Raw genomic sequence first — 17,786 nt, forward strand, 5'->3', positions numbered from 1 at the left:
AAAGGTAGAATAAAGTGAGAAATGAAAAAAGTAGAGAGATGTAGAGAGAAAAAAGTTCGAGAGAGTAAAGTAGATATGGAAAAATATGTTAACTTTTACTAAAAAGGGATATGACTCTATTACTATTGAACGTACTAAAATGGCAAAATGACTCTAAAGACAAAATGACTCTATTACTATGGAACGGATGGAGTATATATAAAGGTGAAAAAAAGTCATAACAGAAATTAATACTTAAACATTGTATCATAAATCATGTCTGGACACACGTGTCTCTGGACACACGTGTCAACTAACGACAGTCTAATCCTACAAAATTTAGTCATAGATCCTAAAATTCATAATCTTTTTAATCTTTCTTTCAAACAAACATTTCGAATCGATTCAATACTTTCACTCAAAATTCGAGACTAATATTATAATATATTGCTCACATCAAATAAATCCACACACGTAACGAAATACTATTAGTTTGAGGATTAGTTAGATGAGAATATTATTAACCGTTGCTTACCTTAACAAAAATTCATTAAAAAATAGACCAATTTTTTACAGTCTTTTTCATGGTTTTTTGCCACCTTCTAACCTGAAAAGGAAAGAGAATCAAACTCCCTTCCCATTTCAAAGATCCAATCTTTATAGCCTCCCTCTCTCTCTCTCTCTCTCTCCCTTCTCCAGAGGGAAGAGGGAGCTGAGGATTCTGCAAGAAGAGAGAAAAGGCCACATTTTCTTGCAAAAACAAACATTCCTTGACAAAGGCCCGTTCGAAAAAGAAAGGGGAAAATCATACTCCTATATTTTCCTCGGATTTTCAGGTAAAAATTGAATCTTGATCCTTAAACATGACATACATTCAACCTAAACCAGAGATTATTTCAAGTTTTCAGCCCCTGACTTGGGAAACATTCATGAGAATCAAAACATTTGAGTTTTGACAGTCTGTAGATATGGACCACACAACACAACCCCTTTGCCAAAGTAAATTGCATAAAAATCCCCAATTCAATGCATGAGACAAAAGGGGTTTCCCACAGTATGTATGATTGATGAGAAGTAGTTAGTATTAGTATATTTCCATTGACTCCTTGCAGCATTTTCAGCTGACTCCCAAAAAAATTCTCTTTTATTTTCCTTGTAGTTTCTTGAAAGCTTATGCTCTGTCCCCCATTTTTCTGGGGGATGAGATGATTGTGTGATTTCCACGAGTTTTGGTGTGGAAAATGGGGTCTGTTGGAGGTGGAGAGGAGGTGGTGAGAGGCAATGGGGAGAGGATTAATGTGTCGGTGCGTTTGAGGCCTTTGAATGGGAGAGAGATCTCGAGACATGATGCTGCAGATTGGGATTGCATCAATGACAACACTGTTGTTTACAAGAATGCTAATGTCTCTGCCTCGGATAGGTCCATGTATCCAACTGCTTACAAATTTGGTGAGTTGCAGTTTCCCCCAAGTGTTTTAAATTCTGTTTATTGATAGTTTTGAGATGTTTTTTTATTGGCATTTTTTCCACAATTTTGTGTTTGGGTTCGACCATGTTTTGTGAATAGATGATCTTTTCATGGTTGCTCATAAATTTCCAAGAATTTAGTGTGTCTGAGTCATGTTTGTTAAAAGAAGATCTTTTTTTTATGATTTTTTTTTTCATTTTCCAAGAGTTTTGTGTGTTTGGGTTCAACCATGTTTTACAAAAAGATGATCTTTGATGGTTTTATTGTAATTTTCCAATAATTTTGTGTGTTTTGAGTTTGATCATGTTTTACAAAAAGATGATCTTTTGATGGCTTTTTGTAATTTCAAGAATTTTGTGTGTTTGAGTTTGGTCATGTTTTGTGAAAAGATGATCAAGATTTGTGTATTGATGTTTTTGAGTTCAATGAGGTTGCTATATCTGCATGTTTGTGATTTTTTTGTATGATAAATGGGAATGTTGCCTTATTTATGGATTTCAATTCTAAATCTGTTGTATGATGTTTTAGTATATCTCATTTTTTATGCTGAAAATAGTTGCTTGAAATAGCTGGTGAAAATGCTGTGTTTCTTTGCCCCTTTTTCTGCATAGATAGGGTGTTTAAGCCTGATTGCTCGACAAGGGAAGTCTACGAAAGAGCAGCCAAGAACGTTGCAATCTCAGTTGTTAGTGGATTGAATTGTGAGTCTAATCCCCATTTCGATTTCTTGCCTGGTCTTCTTCATTTATTGTCTCTTTCAGTGCAAATCTGAACTAAACCACGATAAAAACTTTCGTGCAGCAAGTGTTTTTGCATACGGGCAAACAAGCAGTGGGAAGACGTTTACAATGACTGGAGTGACCGAGTATGCAATAGCCGACATATATGATTACATACAGAAGGTAATGCCAAAATGTCAAAATCCAATTTTCTGTTTTCTGTCATTTGCAAATGCAGTGTAACTTCTTGGTGTAAATCGACCTTATTTCTTCAACTAACTGTGATGTTTCAGCATTCGGAAAGAGATTTCGTGTTGAAGTTCTCTGCTTTGGAAATCTACAACGAATCCGTCCGGGACCTCCTCAGTGTAGACAGCACTCCTCTAAGGCTCTTGGATGATCCAGAGGTGAATAATCCCTTTTCCGGGCTTACATTTGTTCGAGAATATATTCAAGATTTCCTGACAGGCAGCATTTTTGCTTTTGCTAGAGAGGGACGGTGGTCGAGAAGCTCACGGAGGAAACTATAAGGGACTGGGATCATGTGATTCAGCTACTGTCTGTATGCGAAGGTAAGAAATATAGTAGATTTTGGAATGTCAAAACAAATTCTAAGCCAGCCGATGTGTGGAATCTAGATTCTCAATCTTCTGTCATTTTTAATCAGCCGAAAGGCAAATTGGAGAGACATCCCTTAATGAAGTCAGCTCCAGATCTCACCAGATAATTCGACTGGTAAGGCTCATTTTTAACTTATCTAGCGCCTTTTAAAGTCGTCTGTTTTAGATGATTTTTCGTTTAGACAAATTACATTATTGCAGACAGTTGAAAGCTCGCCCCGTGAGTTTACAGGCAGTCACAACGTTGGCGCTTTTGCAGCTGCTGTGGTACGGAAACATAAGTGCATGTATTGTGAATAGCTTCCTAATGCTGTGCCTTTTTGTCTCATTGAAATCGATTTATTTCTTCATCATGTATAGAATTTTGTCGATCTGGCTGGAAGCGAACGAGCATCGCAAGCTAATTCAGCAGGGACTAGATTAAAAGAAGGCTGCCACATAAACCGCAGTTTGCTGACGTTAGGAACAGTCATTCGCAAGCTAAGGTATGCACGCTTTCGTACTTATCTTTTCCCCTTCCAAATTTCATTCATCATCGTTTGATTCATGACATTATACAGCAAGGGCCGAGGCGGACACATTCCTTACAGAGATTCTAAGCTGACGCGGATCCTGCAAACGTCACTGGGGGGGAATGCTAGAACCGCCATCATTTGCACTATGAGCCCTGCGCGCAGCCACGTTGAGCAATCAAGAAACACTCTGCTGTTTGCGAGCTGTGCAAAGGAAGTGGCCACCAGCGCCCAAGTTAACGTGGTCATGTCCGACAAAGCTCTGGTCAAGTATTTGCAACGGGAGCTAGTGAGACTCGAGAGTGAGCTGAGAAACTATCAATCCAACATCTCCACACCAAATTATCCCTCAATGCTCAGAGAGAAAGATCATCAAATTGCTAAGGTACTAAACATTTGTGTGTTTCTTGAAAACAATTTTGATGTCATTAACCATTGAAACGTGAGCTCTTATCTCGGTGTTTCACTTTCTTCTAGCTCGAGGAGAAATTAAACGAGGTTATTCTGCAAAGAGACGTCGCTCAATCACAAGTGAAAGATTTGTTAGAAATCATTGGAAATGAAGAGTCCTTGACACAGGTAACAATTCTTGTATCAAACTTTGCTTTTTTCCGTTCCTCCCTTTCCGTGCGTTCACTTCTTTCTTGACTTCGTTCTCTAGGTAGAAGTGGGAGAGTACCCTCAACTTCGAGTACAAAGATCACCCGACAGTAAAATGGAAGAAGAGGAGAGACCTCACTCCTCGGATGGTGATGCAAGAACATGTTCACCGGGCCACAGCAGGACGAGTTCAGATGGTCAAATAGTGAAAGTTCCGTGTTTTGATGAGAGCTTCGTGCTTGGTAATGCATCACCGATGATCTTAGCTTCAAATTCCAGCGACAGTTACTCAGATCACGGTTGGGAGGAGACTGAGAAGCAAAGTAACGGAACGTTGGAGGAGGATATGTGCAGGGAGGTCCGTTGCATTGAGACTGAAGAGTCGAGCGCTACAAATGGCAATTCCGTATATTCGGAAGAGGACACTGAAATCCCTCCAGTTGAGGTATATGAAAATGGACATACGCAAGGCGTGGAATCATCGTCAACTCCTCTTGAAAACAATGGAATGATCAAAGAGAATGACTGTGCAATGGAGGAGCAGTCACAGGAACACGAAGAGAGAGGCTCGTTGTATCCTCCATCCAAGGAAGCGAGAGAATTTAGCTCGATTCATACACCGGATTTCTCATCTCATGCTACACGTGGTCTGGATCAAGACTCACCCTTAGCTACCTTCTTCAAATTGACTAAGAGCAGAAGCTGCAGAGCAAGGATTGCTGGCTTGAATTCGCCTTGGCTCGATTTTAGTGAGATCACTTCTTCGATTGGATCAGAACGAGGGTACGTGGATTTTGATAAGAAACAGTCTCCACTGATCTGTACCCCATTCATTCGAGAAATATCAAGGAAGGCTTCCCAGTGCTCACCCGACACCACTTTTGATATCGAGATGGATCCATCCCAAGACATGCATTCCAAGAATCAGGTGAATATTATGCTTTCTTTCTCTTACACTTGTTAAGGATCATACCATTTTTTAGAAAACTAAGGTTTCTCGTTTCCTTAGCTCGGTCCATTTACTCAACACAAAGACAAATTCTTATATAACATGTCATGTAATGAACGCAGTCCGATGAATCTCCAAAGAGGCGCGTTAAAGATGTTGGTTCGGATCCCATCGTGGATGAGCGCAGAGGTCTTTCAAATTGGCCTGTCGAGTTCAGGAGGCTCCAACAAGAGATAGTCGAGCTTTGGCACGCTTGCAACGTCTCGTTGATACACAGGAGCTACTTCTTCATCCTCTTCCGAGGTGGCGATGCTTCAGATGCTGTATATATGGAGGTGGAGATAAGGAGGATGAAGTTCCTCAAGGAGAAATTCTCTCGAGGCGAGAGCACCATCGTCAACGGACAATGTCTCACTCTGGCTCTAAGGTTACATCTCCAAACCTATGTTCTTAAAATGTTTCAATAATCACCTTGTCTATTTTGCTTCATATCGAAAAGTGAGGCCATTTTTGAAATGTTGATTTTATATTTCCGATGATTGTCCCAACAACCTGGAAAAAGACGCAGCATAATTTTCCAACATCGGCAAGAAAAAAATTATGCCACGTCTTTTTTCTAGTCATAGGGATGTTTTTGACACGTCTTTAGACGTTGTATGATTCATACAACGTCTAAACCCAAAATTAGGTCAAAGTTCGCGAACTTTTCCAAACAATTACCTTAAAAAATAAAACTGACATTTCTTATATGTAAACAGCCTAAAGGCGCTTCGCGAGGAGAGGCGAATGCTGAGCACGAGGATGTCAAGGAAGCTGTCCGAGCAAGAACGGGAGAGCCTCTTCCTGAAGTGGGGAATCGACCTCGACACCAAGCTCAGACGGCTGCAGCTATCCTACCGTGTATGGACCAAGACGGACGACATGGACCATGTTTCCGACAGCGCATTCCTTGTAGCGAAGCTGGTGAACTCGACGGAACACGGGCAGACTCACCACAAAGAGATGTTTGGCCTCAACTTCACACCACGGCACCCGACAAGATTCCACAACAGCTTTCGACGGAACCTGATCTCGTTCCTGTAGATCGATTTTCGAGTCGTTCTCTCTACATTATATGGATTTTTGGGAATGGACATTGAATTTTTACCAGGCTAGGCAAATGATGGTTGGTGTAAAGTTAGTAACTTACTACTATTTTGACTCATAGAAAGAGGGCTTGAAATAACTATGGAGTATGTATGTAGAGCCATTGATGAGATATAATTTTTGTATAAATTTATTTTTTGTTGGTAAATTGCGTTTTCATATTTGCTTATTCATTGACTTTATTTTTCTCTTTTTTCTGAATTATTTGTGTGCAGAAGCAAATATATTTCAAGAAACTAACAAGAAACATAAGCTCAAAATTTCCTTTATTGATATGGCTAATGATTGTTCATGGATTATGAAGCACATATATACTCCTCCGTCCACGAAAAATAGTCTCATTCGTGGACGGCACGAGTTTTAATTAGAAATCGATAAAGTAAGAGAGAAGAAAGAAAAAGTAGATAAAGTAGGGGAAAAAGTAAGAGCGAGAAGGGAGAAAAAATAATAAAGTACTATAAAAGATAGTTTTCATTTTTGAAATGAGACTATTTTTTATGGACACTTCAAAATGATAAAATGAGACTATTTTTTGTGGACGGAAGGAGTATATTAATTTTTGCTTGCAATTTAATTCATACACATTGTTACTTTGTATATAAAAAAGGAAAGAAAATAATGAGAAATAATGAGCCTTTAAGGGAGGGGCACACGAACACAGGCCCCCTCTAACACAAATTATGACGTAGGCTCGACCACTTAGCCCGACCTTAGGCGAGCGCCCCTCCGGAGTGCAATGGATGTCGCCAACCTAGGCCATGGGTGGTCTCCCATTGACTCCGTCCAGATAAGTGGGCCGATGCCTCTCTATGAACACTACTTTCCCAGAAAATTTGCATTACAAAAAAAAGAACACTCTTTTTTCGCACTTCTTTCCTAAAAAATTCGCATTACAAAAAAAAGTTTTTTTTGTAAAAAAGCTCTTTTTCGAGCACATTTATTCCGAGCACTTTGTGAGCAGCAAGTATGCTCGCCGTCAGCCTCGTCGCAAAGTATTGCGAGTTCTCGACAAGCACGTGGCTAGAAATTAGTACTTTGAGCACCTCTCTTTGCTAGAAAATCAGATTTTGAGCACCTCTACTGTGCTAAAAAATCTCGCCAGTTTGGTTGGATCACCTGCGACAATTCCTAATTCATCTCCTAATACATACACACATACATGAGTGATTGATCCCACCATCACTTATTATGTATATGTGTATGTATTAGGAAATGAATTAGGGTTTGCCGTAGGTGATCCTCTCCGGAAATCCAGATACTTACGACTACGAGCATCTGTTGTGCTTGAAAATAATTCTATTTTAGCCGTGCTTGCAAATTTGATATTTTTTTCAGAAAAATCAGTAATTTTTAATTTTTTACTATTACTTTTTTCAAATTAATATTAGGATTTATTTCTTAAAATTATATGAAATTGAATCAAAAGAATAACAAAATTCAAAACTTTCATAAAATACAAAATATTGTTTTACACTTGGTCTATTGTTGTACCGTTAGTATAAGTTTTAAAATAAAATTAAAACATAAATATATTAATAAAAAAAGTTATTTATTTATTTAAGTTAAACTATTGACAAAGTGTTACAGGATTAATATGTAATTCAAATAAGTACGTAGGTATAATTGAAAAGGTATAAAATGTAGGTGGATATGGAATAATAGTTTTAAGTTTGAGTTTAATATAAATGATTTATGTTTGTAAATTGTAGATTAACATTTGTTATTTAAGATGAGATTCTCATTTGGAATTATTATGAAATTAGCTTATAATCTCACAAAGTCACACTCAGAAAAATAAATTCAAACCGAGGATGGAATTGGCGCAACAGAAATTTTATTCTAGAAGAAGCAATTTTCAGCTAGGAATCTTCAAAAACATGGTAATAAAACACTGGAAAAAAAAATTAGAGGTGAGAGGATATGATTTGAATGGCAGAGAGGAAAATGGAACGATGGTCGAGCTCTAGAACCACAGCCTAAACCTCGGCCTCGGAGGAGCAGGTTGCTCCTCCTCCACCTTCTTCACCTCCTCTACTGCCTCCTCCTGAGTTGTCGTTTCATTACTTTCCTCAGCCGTTTCAGCTACTTGTGGTGTCTCAGTTTCTTTCTCAGAGACTTCGATTTCGATTTGTTTTTCGGCCTCTACTGGGCTGACTACGCCTTCATCCTCTTCAACACAAGCTTCGGCTTCTGGCTCGATCTTCTCTGGAGTTTCGGGCGAGGCTTCTGCTTCTGCTTCTGCTTCTGCTTCTGCTTCTTTCTCGTCGGAAGCGGATGGTTCGGGTGTCTTGACGAGTTCTTGGACGACTTCTTCTTCTTCTTCTTCTTCTGTTTTATTCTCTTTAGAAGGTGATTGCTCCGTTACATTTTCGTCACTCGTGGTTTCGGTTATTAGGCTCTCGGTAGCAATTTCCTTCTCGGCCTCGAGTGTGTCTTCTTGTTTCATTTGCTCGAGTTCTAGTTCGACATTGGGCTCATACTCGACCTCGCATGTCTCCTCTTCGACCTACGTAAACAAATGAAAATAATACTAATACTGGTAAAATGATAGGGTCGTGTTAGATTGCTAACTATCTTAAATTGCTAACTGCTAACTATATCAAACAGTTGAATAATTAGATTTGAATATTCATTTCCAAGTTACTCCGTTATACAATAGTCTCCATCCCAAGGTCAAATAGTAAGAAAATTTATCTTCTTAAAACATCAAACTCAAAATTTAATAGTAACTTTTGCCATTCAAGTCTATACGTTATATCATTGCTAATTATTTATGTCAACAGACTGTGTTATAATTGTCAACACGAATACATTAAGGAATATACATTTATATACCACATATATATTCATGCATGCATGATCAAATAAAATAGTACAATGCGAGTTTTACCTTTTCGGCCGGGGCAACAGCCTCTTCCACGTTGGTCAAAGCCACTTGATTCTCCGGCATTGGAAGAGGAGCGACGTCGTCGACCTCCTCCTCCACATTCTTTAGCATTGACTTGGATGAACACCCTCCCATTTTCTCACACTGGGGTCTCACTCTCTCTCTGTAAAATTAGTTTTTCGGAGAGAGAGAGAGAGAGGGAGATAGAGAGATAAATGGAGAGAGTGGGCTCGGTTGTGAAATCGCAGATCGGAGACAGGAAATGAAAGAAAATGGATATCGGGTATTTATAGGAGAAATGGTTTAGTTTTGTTCCTACATTTCTACTATTTTTTATGGTTTGGAGAAATTCATGTTTGACCGTTAGGTCAACCACTCATCTTTGAAATTTCATCCACATATAAACTAGTAGTGCTAATAATTAGTATTATTATAACCAATTGGTTGTACACCATCAAATAAATACATATATGCAACAATACATGAAATGTAATACTACTAAAATGCATTGTGAGATCTCGAAATAATCAATTCACACATGAAAGTACTAGATTTAATATAACATGGACAATCCTTGAACCCTAACTAGTTAGTACTTGTCGTGGTTGTTGTCGTTTCTCCCTTTGAAACTCCACATGCTTTCTCAACATCTCCAATTTGCTTGCATTCCCCCTTCTCCCTCTCTTCTTCCTTAGCCTTTCCCCATAGCACAAAATAAAGCCCTCCAACTAGGAGAATTGCTCCAATAACACTACATTCCATACAATTACTCATTTCAATCTCATATTTCATTTTACAAGCACAAATTAAAAGGGTTAAAATTGAAACAAAGTTCCTGTTTGTGTATATATACTAGATTGAATAGTAGAAAAATTGATTAGAAAATAGTACCTTCCCAAAGTGATGATCTCTCCCAAAACAAATGCAGATATAATGATTGTGAAAACCATGATCCATGGAGTGGTCATGGATAGGTAAACCGGGCCTTTCTTCTCGACAACCCATGTTTGAAGGTAGAATGTGAAGCCGGTCACTACTATTCCCTGCCAAACAAACCGGCACAACATTTAATCAGTCGATGGGCACGTACATTCATAATTCAATTTTTTACTATTGTTTCGGAAAAAAAAAGAACTTACGCAGTATGCTACGGACAGAAGTCTGATGTTCCATCCAAGTTGCCAATCACTAGGGTCTCTTGTAACAGTAATGGCAACTATAAATGATTGTATTGTGCTAAAAAAACATTGTAGGGTTGTCAACAACAACTTTGATGGGTAACTTTTTAATACTCTCCCCTGTTACAATAAAAATAGGATTAGTATGAGTGACATGATAACAATGGTTAACAGGAAATATTGTCCTACCATATATTCCAAATAATGTTTGTCACATTATTAGTCAATAGTGAATCAACTATATGATTTAATTTCTTTTATTAAAACATATATACATTACGTGCACTGAGAGATGATCGGACCTGTAACACGAGCCAGAAGGCCCAACATAAGTTGGCTAGTAGCATGAGAAATACACCCTTAATCCAAGTGTTTGCAGGGGGCAAATGTGGTTGGATTTGTTGAAGATGGTTGTGAATCAAGTGGTGGTGAAGCAATAACTTCAAGAAAGGGCCTCTATAGAAGGCAATGGTCACTACTCCTCCTATGCAAAGTGTGACTCCACAAACCTTCATCAATCCGGGGCCAGTTCTTATCTTCAGCTTCTCCATCCTGCAATTTATCGATACCAACATTATTTTCACTTCATCAATGCACGTCATGTATATGCACATCATTCTTAAACTAGTAGTTATATTTTGAATTTCTTAGAAAGATGCATGAAAATTATGTTGTTTGCTTTCATGCCTTTTTTTATTTAATTTTTTGTGGGGTTAGTGAATATATATATTGAATGTCAAGAAATTCAGTTAGGCCCATTTTTATGTGTATAAAAAGATATTGGCTTTATTCCAACTTTTGTGACTATAGAATAGAAAAATACTCATGAGATCACAGTGAGGATGACGATTGGAAGAGAGCTCGAATCACTAAATAATAGTGCAATATTATTTACATATGTTTATTAATTTTATTAACCAAAATGTATAGAATATTTAGCTACGTAAGGAGAACATATTAGAAGAATAATTTTATCATCGAATCACCCTTATTTAGTTCTTTCCTATTAGGGTTCTTTCCTATGTAAAAGCCTATAAATAGAAGGTATCATGCACCTTTTTATTGATTCCTCCACTTCATAAAGTTAATTCCTTAGTTAATTGAGTTTAATCAAGTTTCAGGTTAATCAAAGTATTTTAAAATAACTAAATTAAAAAAAAACTTATACTCCATTTCGCAAATAATAAAACAATTTGATAGGCTTCTAGGTTGAATTAATAGAAAGCACCCTTAACCAAAAAATTAACCAAATGTGTTCTCAATTTATTTATTTAGTGTTAGCACATTTAATCATTCAAAAGTTTAGCTTTAATTAGCACCCAAAACTATATATACAACATAATAAATTTTGGAAATGAGATTGAATTACCCTAAAACAACAGCAAGGAAGAAAGTGATAACAGGTAGTGTATTCGAAGTTGCAGCCCCCAAAGATGCTGACGTGTACTTCAATCCCACACCCACTATGTCCAAACTCATTGTAATCCTGCAGTATACATTTAGAGAGAGAAAGTTAAGAAACCCTATATTAGAGAGAGTGAGAGAGAAAAGAAAAACTACACACTAATTAATTAATTAATTACCCAATTAGACTGAGCATGAAAATCTTGATGGAGAGTGAGAGTGGCAATGGTGGAGAAGTTTTCCTGCAATCAAATAAATTTTTAGAGAGAGAAATTAAGTTAAGAATTAAGAAACCCTATTATATTTACGTACCGTTCGAGGGAGATGGCAATGGGGAGAAGGAAGAGAGTAGCAGCAGCTTGTCTGTAGAAAACGAACACAAAAGTGTTCATTCCAACATCAAATGCAAGCTTTGTTACCAAGAAATATCCTGCATATACTAGTTGTATTGCAAGGACTGCCAAAAGGGGCTTCTTTTCCTCCATTCTCTCTCTAAAATATAGAATTAAATTCAAGCTATTTGATTCACAATTTTGGTTGGAATAAGTGTGTGTATAGGGCTCTTAATTCTGTGTGTATATATAGGGATTCTGAGTAAAGAAGCCATGTGATGAATTAAACGGAAGCCACAGAGAAAAAGGTGATGGGTTGGACACTTCATTTTTAATTATTTTATGCCTTCATGAAATTATAAAGGAAAGAAAACAAAACTCATTTAATTTATTATTTTGTTTGACAGTAGAGACTATAGCGATTTCTTGTCATCATATATATAATTAACCAGGGTTAATTAACTAGATAATTTGTAACGACGATAATTTTAATTATTATGGAGCGACTTTAGTTGTTAGAGCATTATTGTTCAAGTTACAATAATTTCAAATCATCTTTTTCTCTAATTAATTTACATACTACAAAATTCGAAATTTTGTTTAAAATGCACGAGTTACGTTTTATGTTAACTAAATATTAATTATAGCTAGCATATAAATATTTAAATATAGGGTTAACACATGTGCGCATATTAAGTTAGGTCATTGCACAATATCAAAACACTACCAAAGAATCTAGCAAATGGGATCCCAAATGACTGGATGATCAAATTAATGTCCCACTTTTTGTATCTCATTATATATATACGTGCCATTATCTTTTTTAACATACTATATTTTTAACTTTTATTCAATTTAAATTTGTATCTTTAGTAAAATTGTGCCCCGACTTAGGGTATGTAATTATTTTTTAAGAATTCATTACCACTGTTTATTAGCTAAAAAATCATAAATAGAGTTGTTAAATTTGAAAGTAATGGATTAAAATTAAACTCACATTTTCACTAAATAATTCATAAATTCCGAATAAAAAGGCCTTTCTTGTTATTTCTCTAATTTTCTTACTTCTTGTCGAATTTTCACCTTTCCTGTTAATAAAAAAAAGTGTGCCCTCTCTTGTCATTTCCTTGATTTTTACGGTACTTTTTATGGGATTTCTTCTTCCTGATATTTTTTGGTGGGTTAAAAAATCCCCATGCTTTGTTAAAGTGGGATAAGATTAGAAAGGTTGATTCTCCAAATGAGGAAATTGTTGGATTTAAATAATAATAGTATAATAAGAAGTGACAATTCAACAAAGAAATTCCATGTCACAACAAAGTAATCACACTTGCAAGTGTTGGCACAAATTTAAAGGGTTGGAGGATAAAGAAATGTTCTGCATGTTCCTCCCTCGTTACTCAAATATACTTTTGACCAACTATTCAAATATCTCTTAAAAAATAAATAAAACTTGCTGCCGCATGTGAGAAGTGAGAACTACTAGTACAAATTAATATATGTTCATTTCAGGCTAATTTGTTGTATTAGTGAATCAACAACCATTCTAATTGAATGCTTAGTTTGACCAGTACACATCAAGTTTCTTCTTTTAGCATTGTGAAAAAAGTTAAAGCCAATAGCTTAATTGGTCGTCAATTTTGAACTTTTAAAAGATTTATTAATATTATCATGAATTGATTATAAAGTGCTATATTTGATTACCTTTTCTTAAAAAAATGGTTCCTCTAAAAAATGCCTTATTAACTTCAAAATAATGGCTTCTAATTAGATGTTAGGAATCAATCAATTTGATACTAATTCTAGTACTTACGTATCGATCTTATCTAACTACCTAAGCACATTATCCTTTAATTTTCGTGTAAATAAAAATATAATTACAATATATTGGATTGTATGCCATCCTTACACGAATTGGTGCACGTGAATTAATTATGCCTAGCCCATATCTATAGGTATATTAAGGAACCTAATGTTAGAATAATTTTTTATCGATTTTGACATATTTAGCATAATAACGTCTTTCTTCACCGACCAAATTCCCCCTCCCCTAGTCTTTAGATATTAGGCAACACACATAAATAATATACTTAATTCATGCATAATTCTTCAATAATTTCCTCCCACATATTCAAAAAGATAAGAGTGTGGGGGTCGGAGAGGATCTACATTTATAACATGCCTATAAAAACCATTGCTCATCACAAAAATATCAATGTGAAATTAATGCCATTTTCTTTAATTCCTTGCTTTCTTTCTTATTTCCTTAGCATGTTCAAAGAAGTAGCAACTCATCAATCAATCACTAGTATGCTCCAAGAAGAGGATAGCTACATTTCATCTTTTTTGAGTCATTATCATATGTAAAGAGATGTTGATAACTCTATCCCTCATTAGGGGCTCCATTCTCCCAACCAATCAAATAGTATCTCGTGTTGTTTTCCATGAAATTTTTTAAAGTTACACGCAAGGATCTTAGCTACATGAGGGGGAAAATAAAAGAGAAAAAGAGAGGGAGGGAAAAAACAAATTTTAATTTCGTGAACCGGCTTCTTGCTTTTTTCGAGCGTGGCGCTTCTTTAAGGTCGGTCGCCCGTCGGTTCAACTAAGCGACGCTGATGAAAAGGAGAGCGAGTGAGAAGGGCCGATAGCTTTTCGTTTGGATGTTACTTTTCTTATGTAGTGTTAGACGTGTGTAGTTTTTAAAATGTGAGAACAAAACATATATATCTCACGTGATCTAATTGAAGTAAAGAATAAAACATAGTGGGATATTTTGCATTAATTTAGTTGAGGTTGGATTTTATGTAAATATTGCAGACAAAACATTACAAGTTTATGAGTCCAACGTTTATGCCTTTATGGTGCGATTAATATATAGTAGGTGGTGGTTTCAAAATGTTTGGAATATATATACGTAGAATCATTCTTTTGTCTAACAAATAATATGTATTTTCAATTAAAGATCTTATATAGGATTCAACTGAGTAAGAGATTGTACCTGCATTAGATTAGCATATATATGGATACTGAAAATGTTGGAAGCAAATAATGCAACTAAGTAAATATTTCTTTTGGTTGTGTTTAATTGCTCAATGCACAATATCTATTATAAAAAATTTAACGTGATAAATAAATTATTTGTTGGACATTATTTGATTTATACTTATAAATTTAAAATAATACTCCCTAGTTAGAGACTGCTTTTATACTTGGGAAGACGACCTCTTTTGTATGTAGTCTGAGTTGTTATGTATGGGTAAGTGGCACCCAATATATGTAGTGTGTGCTGTGATACATGGGTAGGTAGCACCCAATACATAATGTCTATGTTACTATGTATGGATAAGCGGCACACAATAAGGGCATGTTCAGTTTATTGGAAATGCCAAGAAAAGGATCCATATCTGAGATTAATCCAATGTTCAGTTTCACTCACTCAATTGTGCAGGGCCCTGATTATGGGTTGGGCCTTCACTATTCAGCTTCGATATAGAGAAAAATTAATCTTGATGAAAAGGTGGTTTTTGAAATCTGGCTGGGCCCACCAACCCAGAAATGGTGTAAAGATTACATTTTTGTCCCAATTTTTTTCGATTTCCCCCTCTTTTTTATTTGCTACCATGATTTTTAGGGCTCAAATTACCAAAACCCATCCATCGCCGGCAACAAAAGTTGCAGCAACTCCATAGTGGTAGATGCTGCTTTTTCCATCCGCTGATTGTTGCAGATGCAAAAGTTCTCGGTGGGTCTCATATGTGGTTGTCGATTTGAAGAAGGCATGCGGGCTTCGCGTGTGGAATCCACAACCAAGAGGTGGGTAGATCTCATTGTAACATCTCTGACCATTGATTCATACAATTTTGCCTTTTAAATTGAGATGTGTTTTTGATAATGTCTTTGGGTCTACGAAGATGATTTTCTTTCGAGATCTAAATTACCCATATGCTTTTGTTGTTGTGTTGATTTGATTTAACTGAGTATTTTGGTAGGCTAATTGCAAGGAAAACTTCTTGGGTACTACATCGTCACGTCTAAACCAACAAGACGTCATAGAAACTCGACAAGTTTCATCAGTAAGCGCCTGAATTATGGAATGTGTGTATAATGCAGTTTATTTTGTAGAGATCATACATTATTTACATGCTATAATTTTCGTTGATGTTAGTTTTCAATGTCGAACTTGGTAATCATCTCTAATTACTTGCTACAATTAATATATGTGCTTCATTATGTGTGCTTTGTTGGTCAATGATTTACCGAGAGTTGCACCCAATCAATCACTGAATATTGTGCAGATGTTAAGGTAATTTTTTTTATCTAGTACCCAATAAGCAGGATGATCCCCTCTACACCTAACACAACCCGGTTGTATTTGATGCTTGAAGACCTAACGGACATGTACCGTGTGGAGACCACGCTATTAATCATGAAATAGTAGACCAGGCTAGGAGGTACAGTGTTTTGAATAGGATATCGGATCAGATAAAACACCTAGACCGCAACGTACATTGAACTGACGCAGACTGCATTTCGAACCTACGCATGGACCCAAACACATTTAGAAAGTTGTGTCGTATTCTGACTGAAGGTGGTGGGTTGACAGTGGGTAAAGTCATTGGTGTTGAAGAGTAGGTTGCTATCTTTTTAGAGGTCCTTGTTCACCATAAAAAAATAGGATAGTCTGATTTGACTTCAAAAGATCTGGGGCTACTGTTCGTTATTACGTCCATCGGGTGTTGGGTGCCATTCTAAGCCTCCATTATATACTTCTAAGTAAGCCAAACTCGGTCCTCATTGATTACACTGACCACCGCTGGAAATGGTTCAAGGTATGAACTTGTTTCCATGACTGCTTTGAGGCTTTACTTAAATAAAATTACTGCAGTTTATACATAATGAGTGAATTTCACTGCAGGGGTGTGTTGGTGGTGCTCTTGATGGGACCCATATCAACGTGCTAGTTAGTGCTGCAGGCAACCAACACATTCGTTGCCTGCGACCGCAACATGCAATTTGTTTATGCATTACCGAGATGGGAAGGTTTTGCAGGGGATTCATGTGTCCTTAGGGATGTCGTTTCTCATCTGAACGGCCTGAAGATGTCTATTAAAATAATACATATGGCCTGTTGTTTGAGTATGTTGGAAATATGTTTCAGTTTCTGTAAAGTATGTTGACATCGTTCATCTCACATGTCGTTATTATTTATGTGACAATGCATATGCTAATAACAATGGGCACGAGGGACAGACGCTCGCCAAAACCCGAAGGAATTGTTCAACCTGCGACACACGAGAGCGAGAAACGTGGTTGAGCGGGCCATTTGGAAGAATTAGTAATCGAAATCAATTTCCGAGTTTTAAAAATATTTAAAAATAAACTCTACTTTGGGATGAATTAGTCATGACATTAGTTCATAAAAACAGAACTAAATATGATGATATTATGTGAGTACAATTTATATAGAAAATTATAAGCTCTATATGTGCCACGTCCCATGGCGTGTGTCGTGTGGTAATCTCACCAAGTGTAGGAGATTGTCGCGTATATTGCACCCATACTTAATAATCCATATCAGTAATTGGTATGACTTCAAACCAGCAATAATCCATATCAGTAATTGGTATGACTTCAAACCAGCATACTTATTTTAAATAATTGCTCAAATAGGAATGATACGTATAGTAGCTCAAAAGAAGTTAATTTGTCAACACCCAAAAATGGCGGTAAACCACATTGATGATGTGATTAGAGTGGAAATGCAGAGTGAAGTTAATGTGGTTTGCAGAAATCGCAATGATGTTAGGTGGGTAGTTACATGTCAATCCAATTACTAACCCTCATTTAGTTTCTTTGATGGTGCTAGTATTTTGTGTGCAGCTCCACATCATATCCAAAAATACCATTTTCGATCTCCAATAAGTATGACTCCACCCACTCAAGATTCCTACCTCTACAATGTTGTTTGGTCCGCTGCCACCGACTCCAT

At 36.6% G+C, this 17,786-nt stretch overlaps 3 protein-coding genes and 1 non-coding gene across 5 annotated transcripts; 1 reads left to right on the forward strand and 3 right to left on the reverse strand.

Moving 5' to 3' along the window:
• The first annotated feature begins 602 nt into the window (after positions 1-602).
• On the forward strand, positions 603-6,141 carry LOC125215925 (kinesin-like protein KIN-7E). Of its 2 annotated transcripts, XM_048117507.1 has the most exons (14): positions 603-815; positions 1,139-1,428; positions 2,059-2,148; positions 2,249-2,349; positions 2,460-2,573; positions 2,657-2,738; positions 2,834-2,901; positions 2,988-3,053; positions 3,147-3,271; positions 3,347-3,683; positions 3,776-3,877; positions 3,960-4,826; positions 4,970-5,274; positions 5,606-6,141. In XM_048117507.1, exons 2-14 carry the CDS (start codon positions 1,221-1,223, stop codon positions 5,928-5,930), a joined length of 2,790 nt encoding a protein of 929 aa, XP_047973464.1. In that variant the 5' UTR covers positions 603-815; positions 1,139-1,220; the 3' UTR covers positions 5,931-6,141. The 2 variants fall into 2 exon arrangements, with proteins under 2 accessions (XP_047973464.1, XP_047973465.1); XM_048117508.1 differs by lacking the exon at positions 603-815 and having other exon boundaries at positions 1,304-1,428; positions 2,063-2,148.
• A 492-nt stretch (positions 6,142-6,633) lies between these two features.
• LOC125217193 lies at positions 6,634-6,788 on the reverse strand. Its single transcript, XR_007175613.1, has one exon. It is a non-coding gene; the product is annotated as a U1 spliceosomal RNA (small nuclear RNA).
• Positions 6,789-7,810: 1,022 nt separating this feature from the next.
• Positions 7,811-9,130, reverse strand: LOC125209745 (phosphatidylglycerol--prolipoprotein diacylglyceryl transferase-like). Its single transcript, XM_048109329.1, has 2 exons — positions 8,884-9,130; positions 7,811-8,499 (listed from the first exon to the last, which is right to left on the reverse strand). The coding sequence occupies exons 1-2, from the start codon at positions 9,013-9,015 to the stop codon at positions 7,957-7,959; spliced, it is 675 nt and encodes a 224-aa protein (XP_047965286.1). The 5' UTR covers positions 9,016-9,130; the 3' UTR covers positions 7,811-7,956.
• A 156-nt stretch (positions 9,131-9,286) lies between these two features.
• LOC125216380 (WAT1-related protein At5g64700-like) lies at positions 9,287-11,995 on the reverse strand. The gene is made up of 7 exons (XM_048118072.1): positions 11,775-11,995; positions 11,642-11,704; positions 11,428-11,544; positions 10,361-10,610; positions 10,020-10,178; positions 9,772-9,923; positions 9,287-9,631 (listed from the first exon to the last, which is right to left on the reverse strand). Exons 1-7 carry the CDS (start codon positions 11,945-11,947, stop codon positions 9,466-9,468), a joined length of 1,080 nt encoding a protein of 359 aa, XP_047974029.1. The 5' UTR covers positions 11,948-11,995; the 3' UTR covers positions 9,287-9,465.
• Positions 11,996-17,786: the final 5,791 nt, after the last annotated feature.

Source organism: Salvia hispanica, chromosome 3 (genome assembly GCF_023119035.1).
Source record: "Salvia hispanica cultivar TCC Black 2014 chromosome 3, UniMelb_Shisp_WGS_1.0, whole genome shotgun sequence".
NCBI lineage: Eukaryota > Viridiplantae > Streptophyta > Magnoliopsida > Lamiales > Lamiaceae > Salvia > Salvia hispanica.

Bases quoted from the DNA above. Each gene is read 5' to 3' on its own strand.
- LOC125215925 (XM_048117507.1), top strand. From the start codon at position 1,221: ATGGGGTCTGTTGGAGGTGGAGAGGAGGTGGTGAGAGGCAATGGGGAG. The intron at 3,054-3,146 runs GTACGGAAACAT...CATCATGTATAG, and splicing joins GCGCTTTTGCAGCTGCTGTG to AATTTTGTCGATCTGGCTGG. The intron at 4,827-4,969 runs GTGAATATTATG...TAATGAACGCAG, and splicing joins ACATGCATTCCAAGAATCAG to TCCGATGAATCTCCAAAGAG.
- LOC125216380 (XM_048118072.1), bottom strand. From the start codon at position 11,947: ATGGAGGAAAAGAAGCCCCTTTTGGCAGTCCTTGCAATACAACTAGTA. The intron at 11,545-11,641 runs GTAATTAATTAA...TGTATACTGCAG, and splicing joins TTCATGCTCAGTCTAATTGG to GATTACAATGAGTTTGGACA. The intron at 9,632-9,771 runs GTACTATTTTCT...TATGGAATGTAG, and splicing joins GAGATCATCACTTTGGGAAG to TGTTATTGGAGCAATTCTCC.
- LOC125209745 (XM_048109329.1), bottom strand. From the start codon at position 9,015: ATGGGAGGGTGTTCATCCAAGTCAATGCTAAAGAATGTGGAGGAGGAG. The intron at 8,500-8,883 runs GTAAAACTCGCA...TTGTTTACGTAG, and splicing joins CTGTTGCCCCGGCCGAAAAG to GTCGAAGAGGAGACATGCGA.